Source organism: Protomyctophum bolini, assembly GCF_963924005.1.
Source record: "Protomyctophum bolini genome assembly, chromosome: 11".
Taxonomy (NCBI): domain Eukaryota; kingdom Metazoa; phylum Chordata; class Actinopteri; order Myctophiformes; family Myctophidae; genus Protomyctophum; species Protomyctophum bolini.
Window position 1 is genome coordinate 35,891,869 of NC_137872.1, and position 20,251 is coordinate 35,912,119.

The 20,251-nt window shown below is 42.2% G+C and overlaps 1 protein-coding gene across 3 annotated transcripts in view; it reads right to left on the reverse strand.

Moving 5' to 3' along the window:
• Positions 1-6,572: 6,572 nt before the first annotated feature.
• igf2bp1 (insulin-like growth factor 2 mRNA binding protein 1) overlaps positions 6,573-20,251 on the reverse strand; it is a 71,110-nt gene continuing 57,431 nt past the window's right edge. Inside the window, exons 10-16 of one of the 3 annotated variants that reach the window (XR_013964960.1) lie at positions 19,860-19,976; positions 18,675-18,791; positions 18,046-18,120; positions 17,273-17,404; positions 15,867-15,980; positions 12,504-14,978; positions 6,573-12,426 (exon numbers count right to left, since the gene is read on the reverse strand). Coding sequence is in view for 1 of the 3 variants with exons in the window: in XM_080776940.1 (XP_080633066.1) it covers positions 14,697-14,978; positions 15,867-15,980; positions 17,273-17,404; positions 18,046-18,120; positions 18,675-18,791; positions 19,860-19,982 (843 nt within the window). In the remaining 2 variants the exon portion in view is untranslated. Of the gene's footprint in view, positions 12,427-12,461; positions 14,979-15,866; positions 15,981-17,272; positions 17,405-18,045; positions 18,121-18,674; positions 18,792-19,859; positions 19,983-20,251 lie in introns of those variants that run through there. The other 2 variants (XR_013964961.1, XM_080776940.1) reach the window with 2 other exon arrangements.

Here is a 20,251-nt window from a genome sequence, read left to right on the forward strand (position 1 = left end):
AAGTTGTATCGTCCAATCGTGGCTCACATCGGTAGAGCGCGTTGATTGGCCAGTTACTCCGTAAGTTGTGCCCTCCAATCACAACACATGTTCGCGTTGATTGGCCGGTTACTCCCTCAGTTGTGTCGTCCAATCACAACAGATGGTCCTGGGTGTGTGCTACTGTACAACATGTCCTTACCCCAGATTAGTAGTCTAGTATCATGGTAAAACCAATTTTTATAGAGAAATTGCCAACTGGAGAAACATAATATGAATGCACCATACAGGTGGACCGCATGATACAATGAGTAAGTAACAACCCATCAACCAATCAATTGACCTTGATTCAAAACGCATTAGAAAAAGATCCAAGTCACTGGTTCTCAACATTGTCTGAATAAGGGCCCACTTGAAAAGGATAAAGCATAGGTGGGCACCAGGGACATATTTTCACCTTGATATAAAAATGGCTATTTTGTCCAAAATGTTTAATAAAAATTAGATAGAATGTTATGTAGACTATAGTGTATATAAGCATAGTTTCATTATATAGATATTGTACTGTTAGACAGATGTTTGGTTCTTCACTTGAATATGATTCTTGGTGACTATTGTATGTATTAATTATTAGACCATACCATGGACCAACCATTACCATGTGTTGTTCTTGCTTACTGTAAATCGCTGGATTAAGAGCTTCTGATGTGAACATGCAGTGAATTGTCAGACTTTAATCATCCGACTTCTTGTTTATGTCCCTATAGTGCCCAACTATCCTGTTACCCTTGAAAACCTCAAGTGTTCTCGGTCCACCCTTCTGATCACTTGTGTTAATGAAGTAATCCAGTGCAGTATCACTACTACTAGGCCTATAGCATAGCAAGTCTACTGAAATGCAGAGTCTGACTAATATCACATCAAAAGAGCATTCACACATAAAACAGAGGATTAGCACGATGTGATTATTGAACAGGCTCATGGGAGTTCATAACTCACACATCATACCTTTCATAATGTTGGCTGTGTAGCTGAGGGTTACTGAAAGGACTGTATACTGGTTGGAATTAGCACTCGCCCTTGAATGTCGATCAGAACAAACACCATGGACCACCACATTGCTTCTAGACTTGAGTTTACTTCACTTTGACAAGACAGTATGACACTGACCAGTGACAGTATGGTCTGAAAATAAAGCAACAAAAAACATACATGCTCTTAAAACATGACTAACACAGACTAAATGCCTAAATTGCCAATTGTACACTGTATAGTATAGGCCTATAGTGTGAAACACTCTGAACATGTCTCATGCTGAATTGGCCATAAAACTAATTAACTTAATTATATAAATACACCATAGCAACATATGATATACTAGTATATTAGTTAACAGAAAAGGTACTGTAACTTGACAGAAGTCAACAAACATTACGACCGCACACATTGTTGGCAAACTTGGCTTAATGTGTACAGAAACTATCAAATAAAATGCAGGCAATTAAACATATAGCACATGATGGCACACTATACTGACTTAACTAAACACATAATCACAAAACACCCACAAATACTGCTACTCACATATCAAGAATGACACACACTGCACAGGATACTGTTGGCCAAACTGAACTAAAATTAAGCTCTGTGGCACATCAAGCTGGAATCACTAGCTCTGATTGCAGTGTGCAAGGCTAAATTACTATTTGACCAATAAGACCATACAGCCTGTTAAGGAGATAGTCTTTGATCAATTAACTTCAAAGTCAAATAACTGAGTGATCAGCACCCAAAACACCTGTGGCAATCAGGGCCTCTCCACTGTGTATGCGTGTGTGTGCTGTGCGTATGCTTGTGTGTGAGCACTGTCCAGGCCTTTCTTACAGGCTGAATGCCTCATGTTGTCTCCAATCATGGACCCGAGGTCCTCCTAAATCCAGGAGCAGGACTACACCTACAATCAAATCGATGCGACCACCTAATAATATCTGCTAAATGTGCCTTCATTGTAGGCCCTGGGTTATCAATATATTGATACACAGACACATGTATTTGGCCTTTGGATTTATTTTGTTTTTACATAACATCATAATGTTTTGATAATAAGACCTACTCAGGGGGGCAGTCAGACAGATATTTTGTGAAGCCACAAGGAAATCGGGATTTCCTGAAAGTTCATGTCATTGGGCCCAAAAAAACCCATAGCCCCATAGAAGTCATGTATTTGGGCCCAACTTCACCTAGACTGTATTACCTTAATAAACATGGTCATGAATACTTTCTGCTTCCAGTCACTAGTTTAAAGTCTCATTTCTAATGTCATTATATTCTTTTTGGAAAATTATGGTCCCATTTATAAAAAAAAGTCGTGCATGTTCTGAGGGGCGTGGCTACCGTTACAGTCTATGATCGGGATTCCCCACCCACTGAGTCAAAATAAAAACCAACTAAGAAGAAGGGGGGAAGTCCCGCCTCGTTGTCGGGCCAGCCAATGGGCCAGCTGGGCCCAAACGGATCTAGAAAGATGGCGATTTAGGGCCGATTCATACTCCTGTTTCGGCGCTGTAGTGCCGAAATGATTTCGGCTCGTCAGAAATTTTCAGTAGCACCGAAGAGCCGACTTTAGGACGGTACCCGCCCCCCCGAACCTCAAATGACGTCAAATTGTAGGCTCTACAGCGCCGAACCGACTTTTATTCGGCTCTAAAATAGGAGTATGAATCGACCCTTACAATTCAAGGACTGACAGGCTTTATTTTACGTTCATGTTAGACCCGGGGAACGCTTTGTCCATATTTTTTACAGTCTATGGACCTACTGCAGGTTTTCTTCAGAATATGTATGACACTGATTTGGGCTACTAGTGTATACTATACCAGTAAGACGCGCAAACGCGGGAAGCGAACGCAGCTGAGACCCTGCAGATCATGTCTGTCTGTCTGTCTGTCTGTCTGTCTGTGTGTCTGTCCCGCTGTTACTGTATATGTGGACCTGGCCCCTTTTGTGCCCATATATGGAGCTGAGTGGACCTGGCCCCTTTTGTGCCCATATATGGAGCTGAGTGATTGCTGATGCAACACACTCCATATTTGGATAGCGGGACAGACACACACACAGACAGACAGACACACAGACAGACAGACATGATCTGCTAGGTCTCATAGTAAGTGCTCACTGCGTTCGCAACCAGTAAGACGCCTGAGAAGAAGCGACCTCGCAGTCGCACGCATCTACCTGGGTGACAGCAGACTGCTGGGCGAGCGCTGGCGCTTTGGAATGGGGTGTCAGATCAACATATCCGCCTGGGTGACAGCAGACTGCTGGGAGAGCGCTGGTGCTTTGGCATGGGGGGGTAAGATCTTAATTTTTGGGCCTGTTGAGAACAGCCTGTTTTCACCGGCTGCTTGGCACAGCTGCACGAATAACTTTGGGGCAAGCCCGTCTAGAGACATCGAAGAATGTACAGGGAAGGATCATCAACATAATGGAATGTCAGAACAGGTAGCTCTAATCTACCCTATCTAAGGGTTTGAGGTCATGAGTAGCTGTCTGTCTGTCTATGAGTAGCTGTCTGCCTTCCTGCCTGTCCAATTGTCCATGAGTAGCTGTCTGCCTGCCTGTCCAATTCTCCATGAGTAGCTGTCTGTCTGCCTGTCTATGAGTAGCTGTCTGACTGCCTGCCTGTCCAATTCTCCATGAGTAGCTGTCTGTCTGTCTGCCTGTCTATGAGTAGCTGTCTGCCTGCCTGCCAGCCAGCAAGTTGGTTAACAGAAAATAAATTGTTATGGCTGAGTAAAATAAAATACAATAAACACAATTTGCCTGAAAATAGATTACCCAGCTATGACCTTTTTCATGAAAAAAAATGAGTAGTGATATGGCTGACTGAGTAAAATAAAACAATCTACCTGAAAATAGATAGCTATAAGTGAAGAGCAATTTCCGCAATTACCATTTCCGCAATTTCCATTTCCGCAATTTCCGCAATTTCCATTTCCACCATTTCCGCAATTTCCGCAATTACCATTTCTGCAATTTCCATTTCCGCATTTCCGCAATTTCCATTTCCGCAATTTCCATTTCCAACTATTAATGGCAGCTGGGTTTCATCATTCAAATAAAATAGAATTCTGTCCGTTTAGCTATAAAATTATGTCAGGGAATAGGGATACACAGTATATGTCTTTCATTTGCATTGCATCTCCCCCCCCCCCCCCCAAGCTTTTATTTTCGTTCGAGTAATAGTACAACTCTAATAGTATTACTTATAATAATGTAATTAAAGATAACTTCATTCAGATTTATTTATTTTTATTTCATTTTCCAGATTTGTTTTTCTTCTTTTTTTTAGATTTTCATTGGTGGGCCAGTCATAATGGTTGAGTATCACTGCTGTAGGGCCTACGCCCCCACACACACACACACGCACACACACACACACACACACACACACACACACACACACACACACACACACACACACACACACACACACACACACACACACACACACACACCTCTGTGTATGCTTGTTGTTGAGGTAGACCACCATTAGAAGCTGAGCCAAACAAAAAACAGGCAAACTATCTGGTCATTTTCTCATCTTTTAATAACACATTCATATCTATGTTCTGTTTTGTTTACAAGGAGTTTTAAAACAAGTGTTGATGAGAGGACTAGAGGAATCAGGCAGGCAGAGGGTGAAATTCCATATATTGTAAATACCACAGTGTCCCCAAGTGGCCGGAGGGAGGCACTACAAAGACAATAACCTTTTCTCACATTGTCTCATCTCAGCTGTGGGTGGTGAGCTATACATTGATAATCTTGCATTGTGTGTTTTCATTGGCCCAAATCTATCTATGCAATGCTAGAGTTCAAAGCCAGAGAAGAGACTGGTCTTATTGTGGAAGTCTTAACCAGCTACAGTGTTCATATATATATATATATATATATATATATATATATATATATATATATATATATATATATATATATATATATTATTTTTAAACAATATACTGTCTTTTCATTTAATCTCGTAAGAAGGACCAGGCGGACTTCATTAGAAGACCAGACTTTTATGTCTGGGTCATCTATAACTGGCACTGCAGTTATACATTTTAGTGCATTTCAATAAGACAGTGAGAGACGGTTCCACAATGGGTCTGGGCACACTGCAGGCGTGAAGGCGTCAGTTGGACGTCGCGTCAGGTCTCAGTTTACTGCCTTCCGGGGCGTTGGGCGGTCCCAAGAGGGGACGCACACGGAAGCCTATTTAAAGGCCTGTAGTCCTCTATTTCTTGGTTGGCGAAGTAGGCGTGAGAGTGACAAGTGAGTGACAAGATGTTGACACAGACAAAGGCGCATTCTAGTGTAGGCTATATGCTGCTGCGTTGCTACTTGGCTATAGAGTTATCACTCTCTAGTCGACTGGTTAACGAACGTGCCTTTGGAATTGACAACCCGAGTTCGCCTCCCGGCCGAGGCCACACTAGTGGCGGTGAGAAGGAGTTTTTTGATTGATTGATTGAAATATTTATTAACAGTTTGCAGAATAAAGGGCAGTCCATACTCTTGAGACTGTACTGCCCTTAACAGTACATTTCTCTCAAGTCAGTACATTTCAAGCACAAACTCAATACAAAGACTGTTAACTGTGAGTGGACGACCCCATTAAGCATTACACTTGTTTACAACAGGGTCCACATTGTTCAATTCATCAAAACATTTAGAGACGTACAAATAGACACTTCTATAATAGTTAAAGAACAGAACATGAATTCATCATAAAACAGTGTTCCCTGACCGGGAATCGAACCCGGGCCGCGGCGGTGAGAAGGCCGAATCCTAACCACTAGACCACCACGGAGAATGGTGATGGAGATGATGATAACGAGGGAAGTGGAAGCTGAAGATACGGGCTATTTTATAAAGTATGAAGTTATTTTCAATGTCATCATGGATCAGGGTTACAGTAAATGACAATGTAATTCAGCCAGGGGTTCCATGGATGAAAATATTACAGGGGTGATCTGAAGCAAACATGAGAACCACTGCTTTACATTTCTTCAGACAATGTTTTGTTAACAATTTGGACAGAATGTTACTTCGAGGTGCCCACTGCCTAGATGTCTCCCTGTATCCCTCGACATGGGGGGGGGGGGGGGGGGGGGGCGTTTGACTCTGTGAAAGAAGAAAACTACAAGTGAAAACCCGCCCAGTGGATGGACTGCAGGCTGAATCTTTTCCATTGGCTAGTGCCTATCTGTGCGCTGTGACGCGCTTCATTTTCACGCTTGTGCGCGGCTTCCATTTGAGTCTGGGGCAAGCTGTTCCGGAAAGCTGTCCGTCGCGTCCGTCGGGCGCGGAGGTGGAGCTTCTTTTCCATCCACCAGCTGTCTAAAAAACCCACGAAGAAGAAAACTTGGGCTACTTCTGACGCTCCTGACGTCTGTAATGTGCCTGCACTGAATGCCCCCCTCTTTCTACCCCCACCCAATTGGCTCCAAGGCCAGCCAATAACAACAGGTCCTTTATAAAATGACTCATTAGAAGAATGGAAATAGAAAAAAAACTGCAAAGAATTTAGAAAGAGAAGTTTTTGTCACCGCTATTGTTTAGCCATAAGGAACCCCTCTCAGGGCGCTGTAGCTCAGGAGAAATGCCTATTTTTATGTCTTAACAGTGGTGTCACGAAAATAGCAGCTCTACAACCGCACGTTGCGTCCGTGACATGCTGAGAGCTGTTTTTGACGTGCAACACTGTCTTATAACGAATAAATCAGACTTGAGAGACAGAGCAACTAAGAGAAAGAAACAGAATTCTAAATGCATCCAAACACATCATATACAATCCTTTGTCATTTGGAGAAGAAACAAAAGCAATTAAAGAGTGAGGGAAAAAAATAACAAAGCAACAAAAATTGAAGATGGACAATATTGTTAAGGTTAAAAAGGCGTAAGTTTAATGAGGAACAAAAAAAATATTCAAATCGCATAATGTATGAATGAATGAAATCTCTTTTTAAAGAAGAAAATAACAGGTGGTAAGTTCATCTCTCCTCCTTTCAGTTTATTTTTCCATTTCATAATCCTTTCAAAAAACAACTAACAATGGAAAAAGAAAGTAAATTCATCTTTGGAAGTAAAAGTTCTTTATTTTAATAGACTATCACTACAGTATATGGAGATGCTGCTACCCAGTTAGATTATTTATCTATAATTCATTTGAGCATTCCAATTGTTGTATTTTTTATTTGTATTTTTTTGTTTTGTTTGTTTTTTGTGTAATTTTTCAAAACGTTTTTTTTTGTATTATTTTTTCCTATTTTTTTCCCTAAGAGGTAGATCAACAAAAAAATAAATGACATGGTTACAGATATCGTGCCCCTTGATTCAGGAAGTGAAGTCACAGGGTCGGGGAATTTGGGCAGCAGGGCAGGAAGGAGGGAAGATTGTGGGTTGTGTGGTTTTTAGTGGCCAGGACAAGGCCTGTGTACCTGTGCTATGATGCCATATGACAATGAGGGAAATCACGACCTATAGAGATACTGTACATATATTATACAAGAATCTGACCAAACATAATTCATTGTGTGGGCTAAAATTTGGGATCTGTGATGTCACACATTATTCATTTTTACTTCCCAGAATGCAACACTTTGATAATAAGTAGTATAGCATTACTAATCCGTTCAATGTCCTGAACTGAAATAAAACATGTATAGCTGAAACAGTGAATTCCATTAATAATTATTAACGTGTGGGAATAGAATATTAAAGCATCACATGGAGGTCACTCCATTTCGTTAAGCTTCCTTGTTTAGAAAAAAGACACAGAACGGCAGTGAACAAGACACATACATTACAATCCCCTTCCCCCTATTGCCCTATGTACTGCCATGCCCCCAACCCCAAAGGGTCCTTTTTGTCTTTATCTTTTTTTAAAGTCCCATCTTTAAGCCGGGGATGCAAAATAAAAAATAAATTAAAGTAAAAGAGGGGGAACATAATCATGACCATGACATGCACTGTCTTTTGTGTCTATCTGTCTGTCAGTCCATCTGTCTGTCGGTCGGTCTGTCTGATCGACTGACTGACAACCTGCTCTCGTCTTTTTTTCTTTATTTTTATTTTTTACAAAGGAGAAACAACATCAATGTTGCGGCTGACTTGTTTTATGAGGTAGCGTTCCTAGTTATGTGTCAAGAGGTTAGTTATGTCTTAATGAGCATCCCTTGGCCTCTGAGGCAGGGTAGAAAACGACACACTAGAAGACTGTGTGTCATCACAGCAAACTGTCCTCTACAAGAGCTAGGAGTCCTTCCGTCCGTCTGTCTGTCTGTCTGTTGCCGTAGTAACTGAGCATCTGTGAAGCAGGCCCACAGCTACAAACCGTACAACAGTCTCTCAAGCTCAGTGACTGAAATAATCTCACAGCGTCAGTTGGTAGTGATGCTAGTTTGAATACATTTTTCTTGGTTTGTGATCATATTACCAAGGGATTTCAAGAGGTTATAACAAAAAAACAAAACTTTTGAACAAGAAACTTGGTTGAAAACAGCCTGTCATTTCCTGTTGAAGTTTCAGTATCATTAAAAAGGTTGACATTTCTTAAAAGCATGATTATCTTCTAAAACGGTAAGAAAGATCTTGTGTTTATATAGAAGTTGAAATAAGCCTGTCTGAATACATGATAAAATAATTAGCTACACTTGACAGTTTGGGGTTTCAGATTCAGAAAGTGTGTCAGGGCTAATGACTGCAGTGCTCGCTAATACATGCATCAACTCAATTGTTATGAAAGAGGAGAAAGCCATTTCTATTTCCCCTCCAGATTTACATACAGTAAGTACAGAATATATGTTTCAAAGCTGACCGTCCTAAAGTTGTCTCAATAATCACAGATAATCCAGTTTTGCATGTTCAGACAAGCCGAGAGATCAGATATGTGCCCCAAAGGGTTACCAATCAACAATCTGATTTTGTCTGTAGCTGGGTAAATGCAAATGTATTTCTGGAGGTGTTGAGTTACGATATTGTGTGACAAAACAGTAAGTGATATACTTCCTGTCAGTAGCAGGATTTTTGTGTTTGTCTCTGCATTGTCTCAACAGCCCTTTACATGTTTTTTTTTTTCCTTTTTTTTTTACTGTGAATTACAAGACAAAAACTAAAGCGTTTTGGTGCCATCCTGAGACCTCTCCTCAAAAGATGTTAATGTTCTTCAAGGGTTCATTATATTTGTGAACTTTCAGATGTCGGCTTTACTTCTCAAAATGTCTGATTAACATTTTGGAATGAAACCCATCATTTAGTGTTTGGCACCGTTATCGTCACGTGATGAGGTACACAGTTTAAATAAGCCGGTTTTTGTTTGGAAATCTGTGCATTAGAAAAGACTGCAGGAACCAAAAATACAAATAAAATAAAATGCCTCTTTTCATTTTCATTTTCCAAAACTAGAGAATTGGAAAATGATTGGAACAAAGGTGATGCTTAAAATAAAAGTGTATTTTTTTTTGTTTTTGTTTGTCTGTTTGTTTTTGTCTGAACAGAAGTGAGCAAAACGAGCACGACGTAGACCAGCGAGAGAGAGCGTTCCTGTCCGCTCCAAAAACCAAATGAGTTTCATAAAACAAAAGAAATACAAAATGTCCTCCTCTTCTGCTGAACTACAGAGGGGTACAAGAAAAGAGGAAGAGAGAAGGGAGTGTTTTATGATGGGAGGATGGAAAGAATAAAGGAGGGGAGAGATGATGAATGTCACATTTCATTGGAGGGTGGGTGCGTGTGCGTGTGTGTGACTGTGATGCCATAGTCCCTCTCCTGCCCATTCAAGTTGTAAAAATAAAAGGCTTACACATCTCTCATTTCTGTTACAGCCGGTTAGCTATTAATCATTCACCCTCCTCCCCTTTCCATATCCTTGATACACACACAACTTCCCTCCTCCCCTCCTCACTAAAGTTGCATTACATTTCAGATGTTCTTTATAGGAGGTTCTCAATCTTCGATAGATTGACGTTTGTCGGCCATATTTCATCGATTAGTGCAACAGTCCCCAGATGTCATGTCCAAAATAAAGCTTGCTGTATTAAAAAAAAAAAAAAAAAAAGAACATCCAACTAAACAAATAAAATAAACATTTTAAACAAAACAAAAATCTAAGTTCTGTAGCCAGTTTAAATGGCTGCAGGCTGAAGAATGAATTCTAAACAGTGGTGTCTTGGTGTTTGTGAACAGAGCTCTATGGGTCGGAGAGAGAGAGAGAGATGGCAACTTCATGGCGTCAACATGTTGACAGAGTTCTGTGGATGTCATTTAACTTACATTGCAGGCCTGTTCTTTGTAATCAATCCTGCAAAGACAACGAGCTGAAACTGTGTATAGGCCTATATCATCTTTAAATGTGTACTGTCCACCGGTGTGTTTACACAAACAAACATACAGCACAGTGTTTAGTAGAATGTATGGCTACAACTTTTTGCTTCCTGTGAAATCGGAAACCGTACGTATAAGCGTTAATCTTCATACACGGGAAAAAGTAACTGCTGGTGTTTGCCTTCGCAGGGCCGTAATCCACGCGGAACTAGAGTGGTATAGCTGCCTAGGTGACCTTTAAACATTTTCACCTCAAAAAAAATGTGCCCACAATAGAGATGCCAGGGTTGATGCGGTCGAAATGCCAGGTCAAACCGTGTGTGTAATATGCAACACAATGCGTTGCCAAGTTGACCCGTGAAGTTGCCATCTGTTGACAAAAATGGAAGCATAGAAACAACAGAATAGACTTCGGCTAGCCTGTCGAAGGTGAGCTGGTTGGGGGAGCTGCTGATGTTTGATGTTGGCGAGCGCGAGAAATATAGGTAAGGCAAGGCAAGGCAAAAATAACGAAACAAACTGATTACCTGGCAGTGTCGTTCAACCATCTGACTAAAGCCTGATTTATGCTTTGTCATAATTATGACGGGGCATAAATTAGGCGTCACGATTCTCTACTCTTACAACAGCTCTAACCCTCTGGATTTTCTTTCTCCAAATGAAAACTTTTGTTTCTCCTATTTCAAAAATACAAAAGTGTTGCGTTGGCAATCGTTATGTACAGCTTTCTATTGATATTTTTGTGTTGAGGATTTTGTTTTCCAACTCTCTTGCTTTATTTGCTCCCATTTTTTTAAAGGTTCCTTGATTTCTCCTCAGTCAGTGGTTTGCTGACAAGAGGACCATAGGTTCTTGTCCTACTTTTTTCTGCTTTTTTCCCCCCCACCCATCCATTTCCCCCCGAAAATCAACACTTAATCCAACTTAACACTAAGCACACACTCACGCACATACACACACACATGCACTCGCACACACACACACGCACACGCACACACACACACACACACACACACACACACACGCACGCACACACACACACACACACACACATACTCACGCACACACGCACAGCCAACAGGGAGCGTTTGAGGTGTAGTGGTCAGTGCACAGGCAATAAATATTCACATTCAGTGTAGTCAGAGCTAGTTATAGGTGTGTGTACAGGTAGCTTTTCTTATACAGTTACATTGCTCTCCGGCACAGCCACCATTGATGGACCGTTACTGCTGTGCTCCAAAGCAACTCACAGCCAGAACGCTTCCGTCCCCCGTCCCCCCCAGTGGTGAGGACACTGCTGTCATCTGAAGGTCTGGAGGACCAGAGCACCTAGAAGCTATGTTTTATTTTATTAAGAGCCAATCTCAGTTCAGATGTTATTTTCTTTCTTTTTTTACTCTGTGGAAAATGTTTGAGAATGCCCAGTTGAAATGTTGATTTTCAAATAATTTGCTGCGGCAACTTCATAATCACACAGTTCTCACTTGGGGACCAGAAACGTTGCTGTCTTGAGTTACTTTAGGCGCTTAATTGTTGAGCACTCTCAAAAGTTTGGCGCTTTGTGATGAGATCATCATCACAATAAGGCAGGAAAGGAAGGTCCCTCCAGGCAGGGCACAAGGCAACGGTGATCACACACATGTGGAGAGAGTGAGAGAGAGGAGTATTGTCATTAGAAATGAGACATGGGACATCACCCAGGCGTGCCCCGATGACAATGTGGGATCCTCTGAGGCAGCATGTTTATACTTTAGCACTAGTAATCACAGCTTGTGTTACAATAGTCATCTGTCGGGTTGACATCAACAGCTAGGCTACTGCTATAGTTAACTCTCAAATATTGTGTGCGTGCGGTCACCAACCATGCACTTTAGGAATCTTCCTCCCAAGTAACACCACTCCCCATTGGCCAATATTCCGTTCTCCAAGAACGGATGCTCCAATCACACGTCAGGAAGACCCAGAGGTTGTGCCCGGCCTCCCCACCCCAGAAAGGCAAGATGGCACTCGACCCCTCATTCTCTGGTCTTTCATCTCTTCTCCGCTATAAAGCACAACAACCTCTTTAAAAGGCAAGATGGCACTCGACCCCTCATTCTCTGGTCTTTCATCTCTTCTCCGCTATAAAGCACAACAACCTCTTTATCATCCTGAGCACATGCAACCAACAACACATTGAAAAAACAGAAAAAAATACCCAAAGCAACAAGACAAAACCTAAAAAAAATACTTTTTTCCTTAAAAAAATAAAAAATATTCAGGACTCTCAGCTTTTCTCATTTTTTTTTCTCATATAAAACACCAGCAAGCAAAACCAAAACAAAAGTTAGGAATACTGAGGTAACTTACACCCTGAGGTAGTTTTTTTCTTTTTTTGTTTTTCATCTCATTTCTTCTCTAATCTGTTCTAGTCTTGGCGAGAGCGTCCAGTCTTTGGCCCCGCCCCTCATTATCATACGCAGGCGGGGTCTGGAGTCTCTGCCCACAGGCCATCGGCAGATTGGGAGAGAGAACGAAGAAGCCGCTCCCCATCTTTCTGATTTGACCTTTTCCGAGCTCAAGGCAAGGAGCTTCTGGAAGACACGGGCGTTATTTCTCAGCTAGATTCAGTCAAGGTTCACCGTGGACCGAATTTGGTCCTTTTCAAGCATTTATCATTGTGAAAACAGGACAATTTGTCCCGTTGTTTATCAATGTAAACATAACAATGAAAATAAAACTCAGTGCTAGGATGTTCTAAGGAAAGTGAGCACCGCCTGAAGAAAAATAACCTTCTCCGTCCAAGTTGAACCTTAAACCCGAGTCTGAGAACAAAGCCCGATAAGACAATGAGCAGATTATATCAGACACACCTTGTCTGTCTGTCATTGTAGGACTTAACTGCAGCCTGTGCTCCGTTGCCTTCAATGCACTCACTCAAGGGGCCGGGCTAACTCACATATCATATATATATAATATATATAAAATATGCCGTTTAAGGTGCGGGCCGCCTGCCAGCTAGCATAGCTGCTGGCAGCTTGTCATTTATTATTTTAAAACATCATCGCTGGTGTTTTAAATGGTTCCACATCAAGAAGCTAAAGGCGCTGCAATAAAACTGCAGGCTTAGCCGCGGCCTCCGCTAACCTTACTGTCTCTCGCTGTACCGTCCGTCACCACACAACCGAACCCCACTCACACCGGCTCTGTCCGTGGCCACGACATCCCCATAGCAACGCATCACAGAGCCAGGGACTGGGGGGGGGACTGGGGGGGGGGGAGGCGCGATGGCGGGACACAGCGTTTATTAACAATTCCATGAAGATTATTTATTTACAACCTCATATTTTCTTTTTTCTTTCACTTTTTTTTCCTCTATCGCCCCACCGTTAGTTGGAGGGGCATTCACAGAGCAGTGTTAACATCTACGGCCCCTCTGCTAAACTCTCATTGGCTGAGGGATAGGGGTGGGTGGGGCTTTTATTCTCTTTGGCCAGACCTTTGACCTATCCCATGCAGCCGCTGCAGCGGTTTCCTCGTGCTCTCTCCCGGCTCCGCCTCACTGCATTCTATCAATAATAGCTCTGAATAAAACATTTCTATACATATATCTCTATCTTTAAAAAAAAACACCCTTAAAATAAAGGACTGCCTGGAGATGTTTGGAGAGGTTTTCGAAGGGGAGACAGAGGGCCGCGTGGAGTGAACGACTCCCAGCATGTCTCAGAAGACACTGATCTCCTGTACCAGAGGCCAGAGCAAACGCATAAGCTAACCTCTTTATTCTAGGCACTGTGGTGGATCGGAACACATCTAGCTGGGACAGGCGTGAGCAACGTCCCTCGTTAGTGGAATGGCGTCGGCCATGTTGCGCGCGCCTGTCCAGCGGCGTTCCGAGTCATACGAAGCTCTGCTAAGGCACGCTGAGAGGACAACACCCTTTCCCCCGCTGTCTCTCTCCATCCATTCCTTCATCCCTCCATCTTCATTCAGTCTCTCTTTCTGGCCTGGCATCTGGTCTCTGTTCTCAACTTTTATTTTTCTTTCCTCTCTTTATTTTTTTTTATTATTCATTTCATCTTTAGTTTTTCACTTTTTTCTTATTTTTTAAATTCCTTTCTCACTCTCTCTGAAACGTCTTCTCTTCCTCTCTGACTATAGTGGGCATAATCCCTCCCTCTTTTATACATCACTTCCTGTCTAATCGCTGGGTCCGTGTGTCGTTCTCCTGTTTTTCCGTCCGCGTCTTCCGTCCGTCCATGTGTGTCTTGTCTGTGTTGTCTGTGTGTCCGTCAGGCAGGGGGGGAGGAGGGCCCACGTCCTTCAGGGTGGGCTGGAGGAGGGGGGCCCCCTCACTTCCTGCGTGGCTCCTGAGTCACTCCCTCGCGCGGGGGGCCTCCCATCTCTGTGAGGCCCTGGGGGTGGGGCCCGGATCCGCCGTCTCCTCTCGAGCCGCCGTCTCTCATGCCGCCGTCTCGCATGCCGCCGTCTCTGCCGTCTCGCATGCCGCCGTCTCTCCCGCCGTCTCGCATGCCGCCGTCTCTGCCGTCTCTCATGCCGCCGCCGTCTCTCATTCCCCCTTTCTGCTGCTGCTTCACCTGGGTCAGGATGTCCCGGATCTTCCTCTGGGCCAGCTGGTACATCAGAAGGACAAGGGGGGGGCACAATGCTTCAACCCATTCTGACCTGAGATCAGATTCTGAAAGTGTCTTCTACATCCTGACAGTTTTCTGAAAAAGCTATGTTTCTGTGTCAGTCGTTCTTCGATTTTTCAAAAAATAGCAGACCTACAAGCTCGTAGTGCGCCACTCGGTGGCGCGCTATGAGCTTGTAGATCTGCTATTTTTCAATAGCTAAAGCATAACCTAATGCCAATACCAAAAGGGGTTCCCGCCCAGAATGGGTTAAGTTAAGAATAATCCCTCGTTTGCGTTAACATCTAATCGCTGGTTCCACGCGTTGCTGTCCGTCTATTTGTCTGAACTTTAGGGATGGCTGATCGATGTCTACTCAAATGTGACATGATGCAGACGATGACATCGTCCTATACTGTAGTTTGTGTAATAAATCATAAAGACTTATATCCATGAGGTGTGTGAGGCGTGAGGTCATTTATTAGGTTGGCACAATTAATACATTAATCGCCTATCGCAATTATTTTAGATAATCACAATTATGTCGTGCAATCGTCATAATCGTTTTCCATATTTTCCAAACATTTAAAAAGTGGAAATAGCAGATCTATAAGATCACAACGTGTCGCATTGTAGATCGGCTATTTTCACTATAAATTATTGTTTTGCAAGTATAACGTTTTTAAATATGTCAACCAGAATTTTATTTTGTATTGATATGTCCCTGTGTGCACTGTGCAGCAACAAAAACACAATCAAATCGTTAATTGCAAATTATGTGCGTGACAATGAATCGCCACGTAAAATGTCATAATCCCGACAGCCCTGCATGAACGTGCGAGGCCGTTTTGAGGTGTAACTGACTGGCTGTATAATATAGCTGTATACCTGACTGGCGTAGAAGTGTCCGATAATCTTGACGATGACCTGGTCGTTTTCGTCGGGGGTCTGCTCCCGGGGGACCACCACCTCAGCAGCAGTCAGGTTCTGGAGCTCATTCACCTGATAGCACAAGGAACACATGGATGTAGGACGGCCTGCCTGTCTATACAGTCGCTATACAGCTGTCCCTCGCCTGCAGCACTCCCTTCAGTACAGAGTGCTATTTAGAGGGGGAGCTAATGAATCTTGGTTTACATAGAAGTCAGTCAATTTGACTTGTTTGGAGGGGGGGGGGGCTAAGTCTCCACCAGAGGGGCCCCTTCTTTAAAGCCCCTCCCCCCCAGTGCTATCTGCACACTTCTAAAGTACACATTTAAAACATGTTGACCTTTTTTTTAATACCTCTGAAAATAAAGACATGATACCATTGGCTGCAGGAAAAGAACCGACAGTGAGGGCTGAAGATATATGGACCACATTTGATATCTCAATATTGATGCCGAGATCACGATATCGATACGAGATAATGGGGTTCCCGTGGTTCACAAGTTAAAACTGCTGTGATCTCATGTTTCTGCATATAGGGTCAGACAACTATAGACTATAGGGTATATGCGCATGCATAAAGTGAGTAGCAAAGTGAGTTTAACGTTGTTTAACCCTCTAACACCCGCATTAATTTCTACTTGCAAAAAATTGATTTCAACCTTACTACTAGTTTGTACTACTAGGACTGACACAAAAAAAATGTAAAAAAAAATAAAAAAAAATAAGTTTGATGAAAATGTTATAATAATTATATAATAATTATATAATAATATAATAAATTAATAATTTACATTTGGGGGATATCTTTCACAAGAACGAATAAAACATGTTCTAGACATTCTAATGATCACAAAAAAACATATATTACAATTATTTTACCTACTTTTATTAGGGTAAAGGTCCAGACATTTTTTATTTGTGTGAATTTCAGCCTCTGTGGGGGGTGTTTATATGCAAATATCATGACCAATGGCATTGAAATGGCATTGCAATGAACATCACTGATGACGTTTAGGTGAAAAAAGAACAGAAAAAAATAAAAATAATTTCGTAATTAATTAAATTAAATTAGTTGCTAAAAAGCAACTCTGGGTGCTAGAGGGTTAATGTTGTTTAATGCAATCAGATAGGACTTTAGACGTTTTTTTGCCACTCAGTAGGCGTTCCCGCATAACATCCGGGTACAATGATGATGTCACGCGCATACCCTCTAGTCTAGACTATATAGTAACCGATGTAGAAGCTCCCTCTTCACATCGCAATGCACTGTGAGTGACCTTGCAGATCTGCTATACAGAATTATTTTATATCTTTTGCATATTATGACATTTTGGTAAAAGGTTCATTTGAACGGACTGACTCACCGTCTTGCCTCCTTTGCCAATCACCCTGCCAGCAGCAGCAGCAGCCACTTTGATGTGTGTTTCCAGTTTGACTTCCTCCTTCGGCCCAAAGAAGTTCTCCTCCTTAAGCTTGCCGTAGATTCTACCCTGAGCCTGCAGAGGGAGACAAATTACTTATTATGTTTTGCCATGGTTAAACAAGCAATAGCTATTAGTCGTTTCTGTGTGGTTTTGTCACTCGCTTAACGGTACCGCACACTGTTGGTGTGGGGACTTGAGGTGTTCCACAAAACGATACGTTCCACAGAACTGAGCTAAAAGCAGCAATAAAATATACAACAAATAAAACGAGATTTTAGTGAACATGAACGTATGAAGGAACGTTAGCAGCAAAAACCCTTAGCTGTAGTCGGTGATGTGCAACTGGGGCGAATCAGTTTTATAGAATTCATCATCAGTTTTATAGAATTAATCATCAGTTTTATAGAATGCACGTATGTTAAGTACAGTACATCTATACATCAGCATTCAGGAGTTTGGTTTGTAGTCTGTTGCATGGTGGAAAGTACATTACTCACGTACTCTACTTAAGTACAATTTTGACCTATGTTTACTTAGGTCTATTTCGATTTTTTTAATACTCACAAGGCGTCACTTTTATCATTTACATTATTATATATACATAGACATGTAAGTGATAGAAGTGATGGAAATTGAATCAAATTAAATCTGAATTAAAATATAGGAGCTATGATCTGAAGGTCAGTAAGGTACAATTAAGTGGTGGCCCGTACCTTGAACTGTGCCTCAGGTGGTCCTGAAACTATTACCATCCTCATCTTAGAGTCTGGAGCCTCTGCAGGAGCAATCTGGAGAGGAGAGGAGAGGAGAGGAGAGGAGAGGAGAGGAGAGGAGAGGAGAGGAGAGGAGAGGAGAGGAGAGGAGAGGAGAGGAGAGGAGAGGAGAGGAGAGGAGATTGACATCACACGAGACAAGAACAAAATCATCAAACACCTGCTGTTGTTTTTACCTCGAGGTACATGTTCAGTATGTGCTGAGCAAGATGTTTGAAGATCTTTGTCACGTGTTCAATAATGTGTTCAGCAAAATAAAAAGTAATATATTGATCGCAACTGGCGTTTGTTCAGAAACGCGTGCAGTAATGTGCGTGCAATGCAATTTAATGCACTGCAACAAAATGTAACAGCTTTGGGAGCTTGTTGGGCATTGTAAAAGGTATTTGCGTTTCCACAAGCTGGAAATATGGTTCACTCGTTCAGGACGGTGTGTGATTGTCCTGGGGAATGTAGGGGTAATGTAGCTCTTTTGTAATCGAACTCAGTGCGAATTGTTTTAGTTTCGTGTTGTGTTGGTTGCGTTGCATTGCCTCGCATTGCGTTGTGTGTTCACTAGTAGTACATACCTTGATGGAAGCCCCAGCGAAGCGACTCAGCTGTTTGATATGCTGTCCTTTCTTACCGATGATGGCCCCCACTGCCTGAGCCGGGATGTACACATGAACTGTCTCTTGTTCTGGAGCCTGGAGACATGCACAGTGCACACAATACGTCTTTTAGCTGCTAATGCTTTGCAACGGTGAATTATTCATGTCCCTTAAGAGATGGAGCACCTCGACAATAGGTGTCCATGTTGAGCTATGATACCATTTGCAAATTAGTGCCGCCATTATCGAAACATCTAGTTCCACTATAAATCAGCCAACATGGCACCTGACTGAACAACAAACATAGCCCTACGTATTTAGGGTCAAGGATCACAAAGAAAACATATGCACCTATGAAAACATTGATTTTCTTTAAGCTATCTGCAACATAATAGCTTTCTTTGAAATGTTTGGATAAACAAACAAACCCTTGTACACTGATTATACATAGCTACACACAGAGATAGAAAGAAACACCCCATAAACGTCACATCCGGTTTCAGGCTGGGGTGAAAAAATATTGGTCTTCCCCTTGTTTGGACGATTTAAATATTGACAACCAAGAAAAGGGGGGGGTAAAAATGTGGTGATATTGTAATGGCACTCATTCAGGCCTACACACCAGCATGTCACATGGGTACACGCAACCACTTTATCCGTGACCATCAAAATACAGGTCTATACAGTATGCCTTATTTGTTCAGTCAGTGCAATATTGGCTGATTTATATATAGTGATTTATATATAGTGTTTCGATAATGGCAGCACTAATTTGCATATAAATTGTATATGGGAAATGTTGACAATAATGGTCTTAATGCAGTGGTCATTGCCCTGCTGCAGGCTTGTGGTGGCATCTTTGCAACGGACATACAAAACGAGTGGACAATAATATTACTAAAAACACGAGAGCTATAGCCCTGAATGACCATAACAGGTCTGTAACTCTAAAGGGTGTCCCTGCAAATAAAACATTCGAAAACCACTATCAATAATTGGACCTGCATGGAGACTTGACATTCACTAACTGGGTCTTATAAATAAGAACATCCTAATGGTGTGTAAACACTAAACAAAAATAAATTAAAACATTTGCCACGGAAAATACCACAGGTGAGGACACATTGATGACCCCTGTCGTAATGTCATGTGAGGTCTACTTACACCGAAGGAACCATAGGGGGCGCCAGGGTTGGAGTTTCCTGGTGGGGGAGGGGGCATGGAAGAGGAGGGAGGGAAGAGACCCAGAGCGCCCAGATTCAGACCCGGGATCAGGTGAGTCTGTTGCTGGAGAAGAGACAGAACCCTTTGTTAGCAATGTGTGTGTTTGTGCATGCGTGTGTGTGTGTGTGTGTGTGTGTGTGTGTGTGTGTGTGTGTGTGTGTGTGTGTGTGTGTGTGTGTGTGTGTGTTTGTGCATGCGTGTGTGCGTGCCTGCCTGCGTGCATGCGTACAATGCATCACGATGAGACGCATTGTGAGCTTGTAAATCGGCTATTTTCAAAACATTATTATACAGTTGAACTGGGACATTATGCACTATAAGCACTTTTACTT